The sequence below is a fragment of the Ictalurus punctatus genome, chromosome 8, assembly GCF_001660625.3.
Source record: "Ictalurus punctatus breed USDA103 chromosome 8, Coco_2.0, whole genome shotgun sequence".
NCBI classification, from domain to species: Eukaryota; Metazoa; Chordata; class Actinopteri; order Siluriformes; family Ictaluridae; genus Ictalurus; species Ictalurus punctatus.
The window spans coordinates 19,169,203-19,184,883 of record NC_030423.2 but is presented as its reverse complement, the minus strand read 5'-3'; the positions used below and the strand labels follow the sequence as shown (position 1 = coordinate 19,184,883).

The 15,681-nt window shown below is 39.3% G+C and overlaps 1 protein-coding gene across 1 annotated transcript in view; it reads left to right on the top strand.

Annotated features, from left to right (window-relative positions):
- nav2b (neuron navigator 2b) overlaps nucleotides 1–15,681 on the top strand; it is a 106,746-nt gene that overhangs the window by 20,643 nt on the left and 70,422 nt on the right. Inside the window, exons 7-10 of the mRNA XM_053682374.1 lie at nucleotides 3,988–4,960; nucleotides 5,486–5,595; nucleotides 10,180–10,291; nucleotides 14,764–15,021. Of these exons, the coding sequence (XP_053538349.1) occupies nucleotides 3,988–4,960; nucleotides 5,486–5,595; nucleotides 10,180–10,291; nucleotides 14,764–15,021 (1,453 nt within the window). The remainder of the gene's footprint in view (nucleotides 1–3,987; nucleotides 4,961–5,485; nucleotides 5,596–10,179; nucleotides 10,292–14,763; nucleotides 15,022–15,681) is intronic.

The window sequence follows — 15,681 nt, the reverse complement described above, 5'->3', positions numbered from 1 at the left end:
ACAAAGCGCTCCATCCTGAAGACATTCACATGGTGGAAAACCTCCTAGTGTTAATAATGAAAACAAATAAATGTACGTTTTTCTTTAGTTGTTAAATAGCCTTTTAAAAATATATAAAATCCATGTAGTATTAGTTGAAGTTGATGTGGAGTGTCCTGTGGATTTGCTGTTACTCTAGAAAGATGACATATTACAGCTAGAGCATTAACATAAAAACGTGATTTGTCTTGCAGCCAGAAAATTAGTTTACCCCTTCTGACCAATCAGATTTGAGTATTCAACAGAACTGTGGTACAAAGCTGATTAGCCTACATACTTATAGCATTTATAGGTGAAGCGCTTTAAATGGAACTTTTTCAAAGTGATTCATGTTGAACACTGATGACTGAAATCTGTAAACGTTTTGGATTTGAGATTCGGTGTGTTAATGGCTTCGAGTAACATTACTAAACAAAATCGATTCTCAGCTAATCGTTTAGGCTAGGTTTAGGTTAGCAAAATGTTTTCTGAACGTTGTGGAGGAACTTTTGTTCATGAACCATTTTGAGGCATTCCTACAAGTGTTGCTCCAGTATATTTAGCTATATAAAAAAAAAAACATTAAGAGAACACTTCTGTAACGTTATTGCTGAAACTGTTTAATGACATATTTGAATTACATTTTGAATCAGACTCATTGAATCATGTCTTAGCGGTTAAGGCTCTGGGTTACTCATTGAAAGGTCAGGGGTTCAAGCCCCAGCACTGCCAAGCTGCCACTGTTGGGCCCTTGAGCAAGGCCCTTAACCCTCTGCTCCAGGGGCGCCGTATCATGGCTGACCCTGCGCTCTGACCCCAGCTTCCTGACAGGCTGGGGTATGCGAATAAAACAATTTCACTGTGCTCTACTGTATATGTGAACAATAAAGATTCATTATCATTATTATGTTTTCAGAACGTTGTTTTTCTAACCTTTTTAGAACCTGTCGGATTTGTTATATTTGTAAATATTTTGATAACAGTCGATGTTAAAGCGCACCTATTATGGTTTTGAAATGTGCCTAATTCTGTTCTAGCGGTCTCCATATAATAGGTTTACATGTATCCAAGGTCAAAAAACACTTTAATGTGCTCATAATTTAAATTGCAGCATTATCTTTTTCCCCCCAGTGTCACAAACGATGAGTTCTATAGGATTCATTCTAAACTCCTCCGTTCAGAGAGCATACTCTGTTCTGATTGGTCAGATGTCCCAGTCTGTTGTGATTGGTCTACCGCTGTCAGCAAGCAGCCGATGAAGACCAGAGGCGGGGCTTTTTGTTACAAACCTACGTAGGTTAGTACAGGAAGTGAGTCTGGAATTACTAAGGACTCGTTTCAGCTGTTCAGAATCGGTTCCTTCTTTTGGGAGTCAATAACTCTGTTTATCGTGCGCTTTGATTTTTTAAACTTTGCAGTTTCGCAACTTTTGCAACTTTTTACCTTCACAAACAGCTCTATAACACACTACATGAAAGGTAATATTTGAAAAACCATAAAAGGTGCACTTTATTGTTGGTGGGAATTTTAGTTTTTTTTCCCCAACATAACATTGTAAGCCAAATCGTCATTACTTTACACATGATTTTTTTTTTCATGAATAGTATATGTTTATAATATATAGTCTATTATATATTATATAGTCTAAACTGCATAGAATCTGACAAATATATTATCAAGTATGCTGATTATATTCTTTGATAGCTGGTTGTGATTATTGCCTTCTGATGCTATTCTGACTGATTTTTATTAATTTTTTTCTATATTTTTAATGATGTTGTTCTTTATGGTCAGTTGGACAATGTAGAGGAAAAGCAGTGCTAGTTCCACCTCCTCGGTGCTTGATCCTGATTCATGCTTTTGGGTCCATTTACTTGCTGAAGTTTTCTTTTCTCAATGGTTCAGTAAACACTACATTTTCTTCACCAACATCTTCTGGTGTGTTCAACGTATCACCACATTCTCAAACCCTTAAAGGTGCCTTTGAGCATTTTAACTCCCATATAGTTAAGCAGTGCTTTTGAACTCCAATAGAGAGCAGCTTTCATGCCCTTGTTAACATTTGAAAGTGGGCATTTGACCCACTTTCTCTGTGTGTGAATGGGCTACCCATACAGCAGCTGCCAAAGTGTCCTTTTACAGTAGCTGAACATCCAAATGTGAGCACTTAACATTCCTTTCTAGTCCATCTTATCAAACACTTTAGGTCCATTGTGGATTCTGTGTCTTCTCATTACAAAGGTAAGAAAAAATCATGAATATAATAATCAACATCTATTGGATGTTTCATGATTGAAAAGGCTGGACAGTATACCATCTTTAATTTTTAAAGAACGCATTTGTCAGGTTGTACTAAGTTTTAGTGGTGATGTTACAAAAATAAAATGTTTGCAGTGTTCTGAAAACGTGATTGTAGTTCACGTCACAAAGTGGTTCTTGTTTGGAACAATATGAGATTTTAACATTATGGAAAATTTTTAATGGTAAAAGGTGGTTAAAATTCAAGTCATTGTTGTTCTTAAAACGTTTCAAAATGCCACAAAGAAACTCTCAAAATATCCTGAAAACTCGCCTTGAAGTGTTATAGGGTCCAAAAACAACCATAATGTTCAAATAAACATTCTGCTAACTAAAATCTATTTGGTGGGTTGATAGATTCAATTAATAAATATTTCTAAACTGACGATAATGTTTTTTTTTTGTTTTTTTTTGTTTTTTTTTTGCAGAGAGTGTGCCAGAGCCACACCAATAGTTTTGTTTATTTTTCCTGATGTTCACATGAACACAACGCTTTTTTTCCAATTAAATTAAATAGACCACCTCATTTATTCCCTAAACTGACCCATGAGTCATCTGCGTTCTGTGAGCGCTCTTTGACTCGAGGAACTGAAAAAAAAAAAACCTTCGCAAAAACAAACACACTCCTGCTTGCTGTTTGGGTTTGAATTTGGACTACTTGGCTTATGTACTGTACATTTCCTCTAACTGCCTCACTCGTGTGAGAATAGTAAGTATGTAGTGGGCTGAGGAGTTTACCAATCTTCAAGGAAAATACTGGGTTGTTACCAGATGTGTGATTTATTAAGCTCAGAAACAGGTCTGGATGGCTGTGAGGTGAGTTTAAAGTATTAAATTATTGATGAATGTGTTTTAAGTTTAATTTTATGTTACCACGATCTGATTTTGAAAGCTTTCTCTACTGATATAGAGTGGCCCGTGTCTATCAATAGTGATTATAATTGTTATTAGTTATTGCTCTATCTGCAAATTGTTAGATACTTGTCAATGTGCAAGTGTGAAAATGATCGAGTATTAAGTCCTGGTAATGCTGAGCACTGCACAGTTTAAAAGATCTGTATCTCTCTGTAAATGCGAGAATAGAAATCTAACCTACTGGGATCCTCTCTGCTGGCTGTGTGTACATTTATATTTTTAATTTTTAACTTTTAATAGTACGTAAAGAGCGACATGTTTTTCAGTTGCCTTTGTTAGTCACTCATTGGGCACATTCCTGTGCAGGTGATTCCAGGAAGACTTATAGGAACTCAAGAACCTTTATTTTGTAGTTCCAAGAACATGTATAGTTCCTGCTCCAGGGTTTTATACTGTTTTCTATAAAACATGAATTATTGGGGTTGTAGTTTGCTGTATTGAGTCTTGTAGTCTGGTTAAATGTTTCAAAGTTTGATAGAATCACAAATGCACCTTTTTGTAAAAATATTTCATGTGTAATTACTGAAGTTTAGTTTGTATCAGAACGTGAGTCCCACTGAGGTTCTGGAACCTTTTGAGGAACTCCCCTGTACTAGAGTTCTTGGATACCGTTAACTCCTTTACTTCCTCAAATGGTTCTCGAAGCTTGGTGAAAACACGTTATCCCTATAATAATATAATCCTATAATCATCATGATCATCATCTTCATCCAGAAGTCAGTTCAATTGTACCAAATATCCCATTTCCTCCTACAGATAAATCAGGTTCATCTCCAATAATGGTTGATGAAGGACCTCCCAGTTCTCCTGTTCTTCCATCTAGCAGCACCACTTGCACCACCAACACCAAAGGATGGAGGAGCAAGTCTCTCAATGCCAAGCACAGTGCCACCTCCTCTATTCTTTCCATCAAACCGCCCTCCTCAGCTTCCCTGGAGGTTCCTCCCAAAGTCATCGCCCAAAAGTCCATGCTAGACAAGCTGAAGCTCTTTAACAGCAGACCCTCTTCTCGAGCATCCAGCGTCGCGTCTCTAGAAGATCCTGAAGCTTCAAATCCAGATCCGAATGAAGCAAACATTTGTCCTGTCCACCCTGAAGTCCATTTGGGAAACCAGCAACCTATCATGGCAAGTGTCTCCAGTCCTAAGTTGGCTCTGAAAGGTATCGCACAAAGAACGCTGGGTAGGACTTTCGTGCCCAAGATCAAGGCTGCTGAGAAGGACAAAGACAAAGTAAAGACAAAAGGTAAAGCAGATAAAGATAAAACAACAAAACAATCTTCTGGCATTGAGCAAGACCGAATTATGGAAGTACATCAAGAAACCAGGGCTGAACCTCCAACATTGGCTGATGGTAAAAAATCCAGTTTGATTCCCAAAGGAACCAAGGGCCATAGCAACGCTAAGAAAGAAGGGTCATCACAGAGCGGTATACCCAAACCGGGGCAAACTAGTAAGGCCTCAGGGATGGTAAAGAACTCAGTTGCAACCCCTGGTGGAAAAGTAGAACATTCACGTGGTTTCAGGGCCGGAGGTCCTGCATTGGCGCATAAAAGTCTGATGGAGAACAAGAACACGAACTCGGCTTCTAGTTTGGTGTCGACAGAAGGACGATGCGGTCAGAACAGCTCGAGTAGTATCACTCAGACCAGCAATACCAACAACATTCAGCTTCCTCAAACACAGCACAGCCATCCCAACACGGCTACAGTCGCCCCCTTCATGTACAGGTCAGATGTTAGAGTTATGGTGTCTACAGCTTCACACTGCTAATCAGAATCTGTGTGGTAATAGATGGGGTAATAGATTGGGGTAATAGATGGGGTAATAGATTTATTTGAGTGTGTGTTTGTTTGTGTTCAGACGTGCATAGAGTTTCCAAGAAATTAAACAAAAAATAATGACGAGTAGAAGCAACAGTTATTGGCACCCTTTGACTCAATACTTTGTGCTACCTCCCTTTGCCAAGATAACAGCTCTGTCTTGTGCTAAAATGTTTGCTAACATGAGCTAAGTCCAATTCATAATATGTTTTGAAATGAATTGAGAAATGAGCTAACTTGACAGAATATCAGTGAAAATCTGCCCATCTAGAATTCATAGAAATGACAAAAAAGGAATATGATGTTGAAATATTCCATCGTGAACACTACTAAAGGCAAAGACAAAACCTAAAAGCAGTTTTTGAACAATGTCTTAAATTTGCTAACAGTGCATGCTGAATAAATTTGTTATTTGCTTCTTGTGCACTGTAGGTCTCAGACAGACGTGGACAAGACCAGCATGACTGAAGGAGGAGAAGGAAAGAAAGAGAGATCAGTCCTTCACAGCAAATCCATCCACACGTCTCTGGAAAGCCTGAGAGGTACGAGGCCTTTAGCTCACATTGATCAGACGTTTATGCATAGATTAGACAGAGATGGACATCTTAAACTCTAGCACCACAATACTTGAGGTCAGTCAGGTGTGTACTGCTGAACTCTGAGTTGTTTATCTGAACTGAGAAAAAATGAAGCCACGTCACGATGGACTAGGTTGTGAGATCACGTGTTTTTTACCTATATGTCAGGTGGTATCACATTATGTGCTAGACTGAAATAAATTTAGTTAGCTGTGATAAACAACGCTAGCTCGCAATGACTAGTTTGTTTTGCAGTTATGGGGTGCTGTAGTACTTTAGTTAAATGTACATAGCTAGCTTGTGGAAAGCACCATAAAAGTTATGTCGGTATGTGTTTAACATAACACCAAAAGGTGGTCACTGGACAAAATGTAGCTGAAGATAAATAGCTAAATATCCAGCTAGCTTTGTAGGTAGCTACTATCGCTATAGGTATATAATATGTTGATGGTACATCAATTGGTACGCTCAATCATACATACATTTTATTGCTGCAAGTCGCCAGTAGGCATTCCTAACACTGGTTGCCATAATAACATTTATCAGTGGGTGGCGCAACTAGCATTCAACTTTAGTCAACAAACCAGTTTTCTTGGCGTTAAAATGAAACATTCTGGAGGGAGAGTGTTTATATATAATATTCACCAAGGTATAGATGCATCTTGTCCTACGAGATGAAATAGAAGCAGTGTGAGCTCTTTGTGAAATGTTGCGGCCATCTACCTGCGGCAAAAGCGCAAGCACCGGACTGTCTGGGTCCACAAAACATTTCGGACTCGTAAGCAGCATGGCGGATTACAGATCACGTGCGCTCTACTGTCTTCCCTGCACCAAATTGCTCGGAATTTGCATAAAGTGAAACTTTTCTCAACTTTGTCACGTCACTGGACACGCCTACATCTAGTCGCCAATGGTCGCTGTCGCTCATGTCACCGGAAGTCGCCGTGTCTGTCTGAAAACAAACGGTCTCCGGTCGTGTGAACGTACCTCATCACTACAGTAGCTGTACATTACCTATGTAAAGTGGATAGCTAGGTAACTCCACACTGATGAGGTCCTCAAGGGGTATAAATAGAAGATACAGCAGAACTAAGTCTTTAGCCATGTAGATTTCACATATGGGACAGAGAACGATGTTAACGTTTTACAAGTCTGGTCAAGTGACCCGTCTGATCTAAATTCTGCGGGACAAACATGGACTTTGGCTCTTTGCGTGTCCTGCATCTACAGTAGCTGAGCGAATCCTACAGCGCTGGTGTCTCACTGGACACAGAGAGAAAAGGAGCTCATCTGCATGATAAAGGCTGTGGATGTCAAGGAGTTGCCAAGGCCAATCTCTGTGTGTGTGTGTGTGTGTGTGTGTGTGTGTGTGTGTGTGTGTCCTGGGATCATGTGAGGTCATGTTTGAGAGATGAAATGCACGCACAGTTTATATATGTGTAATAATTTGACTGAAGCCAAGTGTTAATTAGTGCGAGGCTTGGCTTGTACTGTATATGAGGTAGTGTGTGAGTGTGGATTTGGAGGCGTGGAGGTCTCTTCTCAGACTGACAGTCTTCTGTGAGAAGAGAAAGTCACCCTGCAGGGGAAGTGTGCTGGCGCGGAAACTGGAACGCCACTTAGTTTGGCTTTTCCCCTCTCCCTCTCGCTCTACCTCTCTCTCTCTCTCTCTCTCTCTCTCTCTCTCTCTCTCTCTCTCTCTCTCTCTCTCTCTTTTCCATGGAGGAAAGGAAAAGGGAGGACCATCCTTGCAAGTGCTTTTCCTACTGATCCCTCGTTTTCTTTGGAAAAAGCAAGCAAATGTGTCAGAAATCCCATCCGTTCCTACCGGATATAGAAGGGACATAGAAGAGTGGAGTCAGAAGACAGAAGACACCTCAGCCAAACAATACTCACACACTGAGAAGATCACTGACTGCTCCAAGATGGAGTCTGAAATCCACAGAAAACCTGATCCTGAAGATCCAGGAACCAGAGACAGCGTGTCATTGAGTCGTGCATCTCCGAGCCAACCTGGGAGTTGCAGCACGTCTGAGATCTCAAAAGAAAGTTTTAAGGATGAAGCTCCGGAATGGAGTATCTCAACAGGAGCAGAAGAAAGTTCCTGCAGAAGTCCATCAGATGAGAAGAACCTGTCTGAGAAAGCTCAGAAAGAAGACAGGGAGTGTGAGGCCATGCACACACACAGCCACACGTACCAGCTGCATCTAAGCCAACACACAGGTGCATGGGAGAGCATTGCACGTGTTAATGAGGAGATCCTTCTGACCATGCTGGATATTTACGAGAAATACAAGAGTAAGACGATACGATAGTGTGTACGACCACACAGTCTGTGTGTATATTTCTTTAAGAACTTGTGGTTGCTGTAGACATGTCAAGACTTATCTTGTTTGGTTTAATTTTAAACTGGTTTATATTTGTTCTCCATTACTTCAAGTTAATGTGCAAATATTTGTTGATAAATTCTCAAATCTGATTGGTCAGAAGTTGTTGATTAATATTCTTTAACAGCAACTCTGACAGTAGTGTTTGTTCTAATACGTTATTGTTTCTATAGTAGCAACTAATTTACAGGGACTTGTATGGTCTTCATAAGGCTAAAGTCTACCAAGGCTAATAGTAAAGAGGTAAAAATGTGTTGTTGTTTAACAAATAAAAACGTATAATCGTTGATTGGGTGAGGCTTTCTGTAAGGAAGTGTTTATATAACATTTATGGAAGGAGACTCCAGTGTCACTCCATAAGAGACGGGACTGGAGACTCCTTTCATGAGGTTTTCCTCCATGGGCGAGTCTTCAAGACAGAGTACTTAGCGGTTTTCGATTTCTCGGTAACATGACTTGCTGCGTTTTTGTCTTAACTTCAAGACAAAGATACAAAAAACAAATGGAGGTTGGGAAGGCTGCTATATTTAAATTGATAACTGGAACTTACTCATGGACGTTCCACAACATTAAAAGTAACTACTGTATAAACTGATAAAAAATATGATTTGTCATATTAAAAAAAATAAAAATAAACCAATTACTGTGGTGTAAGAGGAATAAAATACAGCAAGCCATGTCATTCTTACATTTTATCCCTTGTTAGATTTAAATCCTACCTTGATCAGTAAGGGTTAAAGTTCTTGCTTTACTAGCTTTGATAGTGAAAAACAAAAATTATACGGATGTTATGTGAAATAGAGTATACACAAAACCCTAACTACTTCCCTAAAACCAATGCTAGCGGTCTGAAGCTTAACTAGCTAATTGATTCATTTTAAATCAGCAGCAAGCTGATGATACAGTATATATTGTCTCCTTTAACTACAATCTAAACGTCATGCTGTTTGCGCCACTTGTCATTGCTCTTGAAATTAAATCTGTGAGGGGGAAAAAAACAAACAAAAGCAAAAGTGCTAGCTACCACAGCTGGGGTATTACTAATATTATCTACTGTTAACTAGCCAAGTAGACTTGAAGCAGTTAGCATAATTAATGCTAGCCACTACAGGTGAAATAACATCAACAACAGGTAATGTTACCTACCCAGCTATAATTAGAGCAACTAGCATTATTAATGCTAGCCACCACAGGTGAGATAATACTACCATTAACTAATATTAACTAGCCAGCTAGTCTAGCTATCTAGCTAAAGCAGATTTTATAGATCGTATAGTAGCTGTGCTGTACCTACTGTAACTTTTCACACCAATATATACAATTATCCACTAAAACCATTAAAAAATACCATTGTTCATATCAAATATACAGATTAACATGACATATTTTAAAAATAAACTTCAGCAGATGACATACATTTGTCATGATTAAATGGAAAATAATGATTTTGCTTCTCAGAAGAAATTATTCTTTGATGTTATTACTAGGTCTCTATCCCTTTCACTCTGTACATTCCTCTCATGCTCCAAACCAGCCTTCTACAGAGCTGTAAGCAGGGTGCTAGCCAAATGTTAGCATTAGCTTGACATTCTGAATGAAGATGTTTGTGCTAGTTTGCCAGAATGTACACGCGGCCATTAGTCTTTCCTGAACGTGCTTTACACAGTGTGTGTGTGTGTGTGTGTGCGTGTGTGTTTGTGTGTGTGTGTACAAGTGTGTGGTCTTCTGAGCTCTTTGTGGCCCCCTCATGATCGGCAAGCGGCTTTTAATCCAAGCAGCCAAATCCCCACTTACACACCAGTACACAGTGTGTGTTTATTTGCAGAAGTCTTATTCGCTCACACTGGGGCTAATCCTGTTAGCATTAGCGCACTCTTACTAAAGCACAAAAAACTGTTTTAGCTAATGCTGGGAGATTTACCTCATATTTCTTCATTGGTTTAAAAAGAAAGAGAGAGAGACACAGAGAGAGAGAGAGCTAGCATTGTGAAAATAATTCCTTAGCATTTCTGGTTCTCACTTGGAGCCGGAGTGTTTTGAGGATATATTAGCGCAATTGGGTTTCACTTTAGGAAAATAAAATTATGTACTGCCTTTTTTCAGTGTTTGAGTTAACAGAAAGTAGTGGGGTGGCTTAAACCTAACTTGTTTGTCTCTCCAGGTGAGGATTCTGAGAGCAGGAGACTGAGGACAGTGAAGAACATCGCTGATTTGAGACAAAACCTGGAGGAAACCATGTCCAGCCTGAGACAGGTCACTCATATCAGTCACAGGTAAGGCATACATATTACATTATACCATTTGGTGACCTACATTTATCCATCTGAGCAGTTGAGGGTTAAACACCTTGCTCGAGGGCCCAACAGTGGCAGCTTGGTATTGCTGGGATTTGGACTCCTTCTTCTGATCAGTAATCCAACGTTTTAACCACTGAGCCACTTAGCTACCACTTCCATATACCACATACGATATACCACAAATTTGTACTCTAATGGTGTTTGAGAGTTGGTTGTACATTCATAAACAGGAAATACCACTAATAGGAATACCACCAATATGAATGTTCTAGTCCTGGGCCATTTCTTTCTAATCTGAGAGAAGTGACAGTGAAACAAGTGACTTGAATTTAGATTTAATGCAAACTAGCTTTGATGCAGTAAAACAAAACACTATTGCCTCAAATGATTCCTTAGTCCAATCATATAGTCAACATTTTTTAGTTCTCCACTCCCAATCGGCAGTTCCTACCAGAAGTTAGTATGCAATTACCTTTTGCTGTGCAAAATCTATGATGCATATATACTCTGGTGAATGTACTTAGCTAATACGGTTCATTTGCTTTGGTAATCTGTCAGTGAAGCTAATACAAGACCTAGCATGTAACATAAATCAACCAACCAATTGTCACACTGATTAGTGCATCATTTAACTTGAGTTTAACTAGTTAGCTTTGGAAGATATATATATGTAGCTACTACCATTTGTTATTAGGGAAAAAAACACTGTTGTATGCGTATATGTTGTTGCATGTTGCTATGCAGTATACCTAACCAATTAACTACAGTGCTGCTAGATCTACCCCTGAATACCTTAAAGTTTTGTTGCTGCCAGTTTTAAACAGGTATCCAAAACCATAGAACTGGAACCTAGGACCAGTGACCAATGACAAACTCTTCTGGAGCCAAAGTTTTTGGTCATTTGTGTTCGTACATACTATAAGCTTTTACACGAGAGAATGAATATGATGGCTATGAATGGGGGTGTATGGGGTGTCTGAATGTGCATTCTTCTTGAAGTGATGATAGCAATTTTACAGTAAAGCCTTCTGCATGAATGTAGAGCCAACAGTGGAAATCTGTGCAGCAACTGGAACCATATGGTTTAATATGCAGACTGTTGTCATTTGTCTAATCCATCAGCTGATTGAGCCACAATGCTTTAACGTAAATTCTCCTAAAGATCACCCAGACTGAACTTATTAAAACAAAGAAGCTAATAGAGTGTCAGTTTCCTGACATTCGGGTTATTTCTAAAGACTACCTTTTATGGTTTATATTTAATGTCTGAGAGCAGCTCCCACTAGGACATTTATAAGTTCAACTTGCAGCTAAAAATATCTCTTTTAAATCAACCAGAAGACCGAGAAGCCAAAAACCCATTTTGAGGATTCACTTTAGCTTAATTTCAAAACAATATCTGTCTCTCTTTTTCTTTTGCTCCTTTTGACCATTTTTTTCCTCAGACACAGTTTCAATTGCACACCGTAATTCACCATCCTCTGGGTGCTTTGGTTTCCTACCCCCAGTCCAAAGACATGCATGGTAGGCTGATTGGTGTGTCTAAAGTGCTCGTAGTGTATGACTGGGTGTGTGAGTGTGTATATGATTGTGCCCTCTGATGGACTGGCACCCTGTCCAGGGTGTACCCTAACCCTAATTTTTTTTAGGGTTTATTTATATTATTATTTATTTTTTAAAAATCGAAATTGTTGTTTGAGCCAGGATTGTAAAAATATTTCAAGGTGTATAACTTGATATAACTTGATATACTTGATATAACTTTAAAGCTTTCCTCTAAAAGCTAATTCAAGGTACACCACACACAACTTCTCAAAGATGCATAATGGTTACAAAAGATTTACCCCTAAAGGTACCACCAGTGTGACAAAGAAAGGTACAGTTTGGTAACTTTATTTCTCAGAATGTACGTCAGCATTTGAATGGCGTTCTGCAAATAGGCTGTGGCATCCAAGTGCAAGTGTCAACTGTACTAAATTCTTGTTTTTTGCTGATTCTAGTATAATATACAGGCATTATTACTGCACTAGATCTAGCCACATTTCTAAGCATAAACATTAAAAGTATTCAATTTGAAATATAGTAATACTTGCATAGCAAAAATTATCTAACGGGTGAGAAATTTGAACACAGCAAATCAAATTTTAATCTTTGCTTACTTATTGCCACAATTTTGTCCATTATTATGAATATTGCATCATTTCTGGGTAAACTGTGCCTTAAATTTACAGTTACATTCCCTTGAGCCTTAAAAGGCTTGTCTATCAGCAAACTGTGGGAACTGCTAAATGAACAGAACAGCAATTAAGATGGTGATGGGAATTCCCCCAAAGGGAAATGGCACTTTGTTGAGGGCACGATAAATATAGAATTGCATCAGAACCAGCGACTTACTAGATACTTTATCATAGTGTTTCCCAACATTGTCCTAGGGTGACAAGTTCAACACGATCTCAGTGCCAAACACACCCGAAGCAAGTACTGAATATTGGGTACAGGTGTGTTTATCGTTTCCTTTCATGTGACAGCACACTGTGCAATTGCTGCATATTTTAAAGACTGACTAGGAAACTGACTGCATTAATGATATCTCTGTGTTTCAATGAGAGTTATTTTCATTTATATCGATAATACAGTTTACAGGATACAATACATCTTCAACAAGCAGTAGTGCAGTGGATCCTCCCTGTCATACATAGTTATGGGACATAGTTATGGGACAGCTGGGAGGTTTAGCTCAGCAGGAAGTATTGCTAACCTTAGCAAAAGTTATATATTTATATCGATATCACCTTGCTCTCCCTATAATGGCAAACGTTTTTTCTCCTCCTAATACAGCAGCACTAGATCCTTTTCCCAGCTGGACATGAAGTGGTAGGCTTCTGTGCTTTTATATTCGTTGAGGCACTGTCCAGAATAGGGAGATATATGAGATAAGATAAATATGACACCTGGTCTTTATCCAATTTTCAACTTCCCAGTTTCTATAAATGTGTGCCCACTATAGCCTCAGATTCCTGTTTTGGCTGACCGGAGAGGAAACCGATGTTGGTTCCTGCTGTTGTAGCCTCAAGATTTGATGTGCTGTGCATTTTGAGATACTTTTCTGGTGCCCATGGTTGTATAGAGTGGTTATTTGAGTTACCTAGCCTTTTTATTTGCTTGAATCTGGAGGAGAATCTGGCCATTCTCCTCTGACCTCTCACATTATCAAGGCATGCAGAACCACAGAACTATAGCTCACTTGATGTTTTTTGTTTTTCTCACCACTTTGGTGTAAACTGTAGAGACTTTTGTGTGTGAAAATCTCAGGAGATCAGCCATTTTTTTTTTTAAATAATCAAACCAGCCTGCCTGGCACCAGCAACCATGCCACAGTCGAAGTCACTGAGATCACTTTTTTTTTCCCCTCATCCTGTATCTGCATTATTTTTTACATAAAGATCATTGTCTATTTTTTTCAACTTTACTGAAGTTCCATTTCTTCTATTTCAAAATAAGACAAGTCATTTTAGCCATCTTTCAACTCTAGATACTATACAGTATGTAGTAGCTAAATTTGAAATGTAGGACAATCTCAAATCAAGCACTAATATTTTGCACTAAATGGAAATGACAAGTTAACTGGCAGTACTTTGCAGCACTAAGGCACACCAAAAGGAACCTAGAGGCAATTTAGAATAGCCAGTCCACCTACAAGTTTTTTGGAGGTGAGAAGAAAGAGGAAGAACCCAGAGGAAACATGCTGACACGGGGGGGAACATGTGAAACTCCAGTAACTCAAGCTCATGATCAGAACAACATGCCGTTCAGCATAAATTTACGTGTTATGTAGTTTGTTACGTTTCCGATTGATCAAACTGTTCATTTCCCTCTAGTGGATGTTTGGTGTTAAAGCATACAGTAAGTGTTCAGATCAAGCCCTATCGATTACTTCAGTTCAACAGGGCAGCAATAAAACATGACAGTTATTACAAGATCACAGCAAAGCCAAAAGAATACGTGCCATTGTAGCATGCGTGAGAACCATTCCATCACAAATTGTTGTAAAATGTGCACGGCCAACAGGGGAGTTGATGTGATTGACATCAAGAGCTGTTTCAAAGAGGGACTGAATGTTGTTTTCTTCATTTCTGCTGTAGTGAGTTTGATGCATGTCTCAGGCCTTTGGAGGCATGAAATCGGCTGGTGAACCCCCTGCCGTTCGCAAACCCCCGAATTAAAAGCAGGATCTTGATTCCCAAGTCAATTAAAGGAAGAAACTGAAGCCCTAGCCTGGTGGGGTGCTCATTTAAGCCAGGAAACACTGCCATCGCCTTTTGGTGTTTTGTTTCTTGCTTTCTTTATCTCCCACTCTGTCATAGAAAATCCCTGTGGTTTATATTAGAGCTGATTGGTTGTGCTTGTGTGCGTGTGTATAAAATCTGCCACCCCTGCCTCCCCTTCAGCACCCTGCAGACAACTTTTGATGCCTGCATAACCACAGAGATCAGCACGCGGGGCTCGCTCGCCCTCACTCCCCGCCCTGTCTCGGCCGCTCCATGGCAACCGGGTACATCTGGTCCACGTCTTCAGGCAGGTGACGCCCCCTCGTTAACTAGTGGCTACGGCTCCAATAAGGCGGAGATGTTGGAGGGCAGTGCAGGTTACGTGAGCGATGGAGACATCCTGGGAAAGAGTGTCAGGATGGACAGCACCACCAGTGGGTGAGTGTGTGTATGAATCAAACACCACAACTGATTGCTTGAAGAATTATGCATGGGAAGCATGACCTCTTGTAAAATATTCTCTTTTTTTAAAAAAAAACAACAAAAAACAAAGTAATAAATTATTCACCTGTTTTACTGATTATTCACAATGCAAGTTATTATTCTAGAGAATTAAAATAATACTTGCAATATTTCACTGAATATGGAATTTTACAGATGAACCGTGACATGGACACACCATATGAAAGTGATCCTCTAGTTTATGCATATAAATCTAGTTGATGCATATAAGTATATCTTATTTATAAAGCAGCATTATTTATAAAGCTTGATGATTGGACAAAAGGATTTTAAAAATGTCACTTGGATTCTGTGGGACATAATACAGTAGGAGCAAACCTATAAAAGATGTAATCGACCATATTTTTATTTACCATGACAACTTCCATGTCATTTTCTTCCTCACTGAGATTTTTTTTCTCACTACTGTCACTTCTGGCTTTTTCATTATGGACCATAACCTACACTATATGACTAAAGGTACATGTACATCTGACCATCCCCACGACCCATACGTGCTTGTTGAACATCCCATTCCAGATTTAGTCCCACCTTTGCTGTTATAATAACCTCCACTCTTCTGGGAAGGCTTTCCAC